General features: G+C 69.9%; 1 protein-coding gene across 1 annotated transcript; it reads left to right on the top strand.

The window, feature by feature from the left end:
• Window positions 1-77: 77 nt before the first annotated feature.
• On the top strand, window positions 78-245 carry MNEG_13768 (hypothetical protein; the record flags this gene model as incomplete). Its single annotated transcript, XM_014037760.1, has 1 exon — window positions 78-245. A coding segment is annotated over one exon (168 nt), but the record flags the coding sequence as incomplete, so codon positions are not given.
• Between the last annotated feature and the right edge of the window lie 4,933 nt (window positions 246-5,178).

Below are 5,178 nucleotides of genomic sequence, written 5' to 3'. Positions count from 1 at the left end.
ACCCCCGACCGCCCCTCCCCTGAATCTGACATGCCCACCCCACACATCACCTGCACCCCAAACCAACCCGCCTCCAGGTGCGCCGCTGGTTTGAGGACACCCAGATCGAGGCGCAGCGCGGCGACGTGAAGCAGCAGGCCCTGCTGGCCCAGATGTACAACGAGGGGTACGGCACAGAGAGGGACGTGCGCGCGGCGGCGAGCTGGGCCGAGCGGGCGCGGCAGAGGGGGTACCGGATGAAAGGGGTGAGTGGCCACGTCCCCACCCGAGGGCGCCTTGCACGGCCTCCCGCCCCGGCCCCGCAGCAGCGCCCTGCCAGTGCGAAGCCCAGGGGATGCAGCCTGCGTCTGGCTGCGAAATGTACCGCGCTGCGAGCCCCGCTGCTGCGCCCCACCTGAGCAGCGGGGGACCTTCCTGTGTGCTGCAGCCCGCGTACCCTCACCACCAGCACCCCACAGCGCGCCCCTCCCTGCGCCTCCCCCACATCCTCTTTCCTTGCAGGTCTACTGTGAGCTGTGAAAGCTGAACAACACCCCCAGCCAGCCTGACAGGCCCGCTGTGGCGCGCCCGTCCTGGGCGGCCGCATGAGCGGCCGGAATCAGTGGCGGGGCTGCTGGGGCAGGGCCGATGCATGCGCTCACGGCTGGGACGCTGGGCTGATGTGTGGGATTTGCCCGTGCGTCCACTGTGCTGGTGGGGCGTTGTTTGCTGGTGAGGCGTTGTTTGCGGGCAACGAGCAATCTGTGCCACATCCTACCCTCTACCCCACCCCTCCAGCATCTCGGGCGTGCGTCTGCGCTGCTTTCTCGCGGCCCCATGGGGGCTTGTCTTGACTCTGCGAGTGTTTATGTCGATTGGGACGTTGCCTCGTCTGGCTCTTGTTGATCTTTTCTACCCGACTGTCCGCCTGCCCGCCACCCAGCGGTGCAGCAGGACGGCGAAAGCTGTTTCTGCAGCCGCTCACGTTCCCGCCCTGCCCGGCTATGCGCTGCCCCACCCAGCTGCTGCCGCTCCTGGCAATCACATCGCATGTGGAAGGCACGAGCACACAGCACGACTCGTGCTGTGTGCGTCTCGGAGACGCTTTACAGTATTGGTAGTAGTAATAGTTTGTTCCCTGCGCCATTCCTTGGAGGGGGGTGCGGTGCTGCTGCCTGATCAAGGCAGCAACGGCGCGCGACGAAGGGAAATCTCAACAGCTGGGAGTCGGCAAGGCGAAGCCCGTGGACGCGCGGCCCGCTTGCCCTACAGGGCAGGGCAGGGGGGCGGGGGTTTGTGGGGGCAGTGGCTGGCAGCGGCGCGGCGGCGATGAGGCGCCGCAGTCTCTCAGCCGCTCCCTCTCGGTGAGGTGCGGGACCCGCCATTCGCGGAAATATGGTTGTCGAAGCGCCGTTGCCGCGCGAAGCGCGCTCAATGAGCGACAGCGCGTCGACTGCATGGGCGCTCGCGGACAGGCGGTGGCGGGGTCGCGTGGACAGATTCGGAAAGGCAGCCTGGGAGGGTGCGACCAACAGGCGGCCGAGCAGGGAGGTAGGGTGCCAACGATAAAGGGGCTTAGTAGAAGGGCGACAGTCGCACGGTTGCAGGACGCAGCCAAGCGGCCCTTGGCGGCTCTTGAGAGCGCCTGTGGGCGCCGCGGCCGCGCCTCGCAACCGTGCGCCCGTGAGCGCCTGGGGTTTTGGGCCGGCGGTCGTATATATAGCGAGGGTGTGGGGCCATTCGGCGCCAGCGCGACCGCAGTTGCGCGAGACCGTTGCCTGGGGGTTTGAGACGCGTGGGCAGGGTCTGCGCGTCATCAGGTTCAATGCCATTCTGAGGGGAGTCAGGAGAAACGCACGCACGCGCGACGCAGAGCAGGCGCGGGCGTCGGTTTTGCAGGGGGGCGCAGATGGCTGGGGTGCGCGGTGGGTAGGGCAGTGGGCGCCCGGCCGGCGGTGGGGTTCAGTGTGGGCGAGGGAACGAAACACGCACGGATCTGAAAGACACGAGAGTGCGCAGCCTCCGGGATGACGAATCGCGGCGCGTAAAGGCCGTTTGTAGAAGACCTGATTGGACGAAAGGAACGTGAAGCGACCAGCCAGGCTGAAGGGCTGCCGCCCCCCGTGCAGGTGGTGGTGGTGGTGAGGGGGGCACGAAGCAGGTCTCGTCTCTGGGCACGGGTTCACTTGGGTGTGATCAGGGCTTGCCGCGGCCGCGACGACTGCTGGGTTCCGTTGGGCGCGTCCGCGCCCGGCCTTCGATGTGTTCCGAATTCGGGGCCAGCCCCGTTCCGTGGGGTGTTCCGGAGGCAGACAGGGTGCGGGCAGCGAGCGGTGAGGGCGGCGAGGGCCGGCGGCGCGAGGGCATTGGGGAGGAAGGGGGAGGGGCGCGCACGTTCAGTGGGCGCGGCCTAAGGCCCCCGCGCGGCGAGGCCCCCGCCGTGCCAGGTTGCGTGTGCACGGGATTGCACGCAGCGGTAAGGGGTGTGTGTGTGTGTGGTGTGTGCGGATTCGTGGATGAGAGGGTGGTTCGTGTGGTTTTTAGGGCAGGGCCTGCAAAGCACAAGATTTCCAGCGTGGCAAAATGTGTGGGTGAGCGCGATATTCATGATATATCAAGAGTGCTGGTGGTGGGCGCATCCCGCCGAATCGCTGCCACCACCGCCGCCGCAGGACTCTGTCTGTTCCCACGCAGGGTTGCCGCGTGCACCACGCTGCCCGCAAAAAGGGGCGGCGGAGGCGTCGGGGTAGCACGCGGGGTGGACTGACAGGGGGCGGGCGGCGGTGGGTGGTGGGGGATGCAGCGCGCTGCGCCACGGTGCGGTGGGGTGTGCTGCGGTGTGGCCATGTGTGTGCCCGTCTGGCCCTGTGTGTGGTCTGCCGCTCGCGATCGGCAGTGTCCGCGGACGCCTCAACTCAAAAGCTCTTAGCAAATGCCGTGAAGGGCGATTCGCCCCACGCTGCAGAGCGGCATGCATGCAGAGTGCGTATGGTGCCAGGAGCGGGCAAGGGGTGGCGAGGAGCCGGGGCAGAGTGCCAAGCGGCCGAGCATATTATCATGGCCGCACAACCGCATGTGCCGCGGCTGGAGGTGCGCGTGCGCATAGCAGTGCTTTGAAAGGGGTCAGTCGCCCCGCTGCGGCGCCGCGGCCGAGCGCTTGCCGCCAGGGCCGCGCGCGCATCGAGGGGCGAGCGGCCGCGCGCGCGCGCGCTTGTCCCACTTCTGCCGGCCGGCGATGATGTGCTGGCGAACGGCCCAGTGGACGGAAACCAGCCCGCCAGCCGCGTCCACGGGTGGGTCACAGCCATACCCCGCTCGGCCGCGCGTAGCGGCCCCCGCCGCCGCGCCCGCCCCGCGGCGTGGGGCTGCGGCCAGGCGGGACGCCTGGGGGGCGGGCCGCCGGCCCGGGTCGAGGGGGTGGGTGGGCCGTCTTGAGGGTCCATAGTGTTGATGGTGGATTTTTGGAGGGGGGAGGACGGGAAGGGCGTGCGTCACGGACGCACACTTGTTCTGTGCCCGAGCCTGGCCGGCAGGGGAACCGCGTGAAACCGAGAAACCACACAAGAGCGCGGATGGGGGCCGGGGCCCAGCGCCACACCCGCGCGCGCCAGACACACGCACGGCGGCCGCAGAACGTCGCCTCGGCCGGGGGGCGGCGCCATGCGCCGGGGCGCGGCGCGCCGCGGGCGCGGGCGCCGGTGGCCCCGGCCGTGGAGATGCCGGCGCCGCGGCGCGCCGCGCAGGTCGCTGCGAGCGTTTGCAGGTTGCAGGCGGGCCGGCCGAGTTGGCTGTGGTAGAGAAGACGGCGCCGGTTGTACGAATCAGTGGCAAAAAAAGCAGAGGAGTGAGGAAGAGGACGCCACAAATAAGACCCAGACTGATCAGCCCGGTCCACAGATGGGCGGGCTGCTTTGGAGGACGAACGAGTGGGGGCCGCCACCGCGCCGCGCCGGCGCGACGCGCGCGCTTGCGCGTGCGTGGAGGGCGCCCGCGCCCGCGGTGAGGGCTGCGTGCGCTGCGTCACAGATACGGCATGTCTTGGTGTGGCGCTCGGGCCCAGGCGCCCTGAAAAGGGAAAAGCATCGAACAGCAGCACTCGGGCAGGCGTGAATGGCGGAAAAGCAGCGCAGCCTCCAATGGAGCGAAGACAGAGGCGCCCAAAGCTTTCAGGGGGTGTGTGGGGCGTGGGGTCGGAGCGCACCCGCCCGTGCGAGTCGCGCGGGCACGGATGCGGTTGGCAAGGATGTGAGGGACGTGCCGCAGTTGACACATGCAGCCGGCCCAGAGTGATCTGAAAAGGCCGCACGCGATCTGGTGAGGCCTCGAAATGCTTAGCGCAAGCGCCCACAAGGGCAGTAAGAAGCGGGAAGAACAAGGAGAAGCGGCAGCGCAAGATTTGCGCCCTCGTGCACCCATCTACGGGGCAAAGCTTTGGGGGATGAGTCAGGGAGGGGCGGCCCCGAGCGCAGCGCGGCGCTGGCCGCAGCCCGTCCAGCCCCCGGGGTCAGCGGTGTGGGCAAGGTTGGGGCGTGGCGGCGCGGGGCGGTGCGGCCGTTTCGCCGGGCTGCCTCGGGGGCCACCCGGGGGCCGGCCCGGCCTGCCTCACTGCAGAGTGCTGTAGTAAAGGCCGCCGCCGCCGGGCGTTGAGGGGTAGAAGAGCGCCGCGTGCATGTCGGGGGCCGCATACCCCACTGGCGGCCCGCCGTCCCCGCCGCCGAGCACTACGCCGCCTCCGCCGCCGCCGCCGAGGTGCGGCCCGGCGTGCGGCTGGGCGCCCACAAACACGAGCGACGGCTGGTGCGCGGCGCCGCCGCCCGGCGCGGCCACCAGCTGGGGGGGCAGCCGTGCAGGAGGGGAATTGGGGGGGGGCATCAGACGATGACGGCGGGGCGACGACGCGGGCGGGAGAGGGGTGGATGTGACGGGATAGCAAGGCAGGCAGGGGGCTGGCGCAGCTGTGGGGACGCCGCAAGACCGAGCTAGGGCGTGCGGGATGCATCAGGGCCGCTCTCGCCGCAGCCCACGGCGTCGGCGCACCACCGGCGCCCCAAGCCCCAGCCCCTGGCCCCGGCCCTCACCTGCCCGTGTGCCGCCACGTACCCGCCAGCAACCAGCGCGCCGTCCCCCTGTAAGCCGAGGCCGGCGCCGCCGCCCGTCGCCCCTTGATGCAGCATGTGCCCGCCCTGCGCGGGGTGTGTC

The sequence above is a fragment of the Monoraphidium neglectum genome (genome assembly GCF_000611645.1).
Source record: "Monoraphidium neglectum strain SAG 48.87 unplaced genomic scaffold scaffold04039, whole genome shotgun sequence".
NCBI lineage: Eukaryota > Viridiplantae > Chlorophyta > Chlorophyceae > Sphaeropleales > Selenastraceae > Monoraphidium > Monoraphidium neglectum.
The sequence above is the reverse complement of the archived record's forward strand: the minus strand, read 5'-3'. Positions and strand labels throughout refer to the sequence as shown.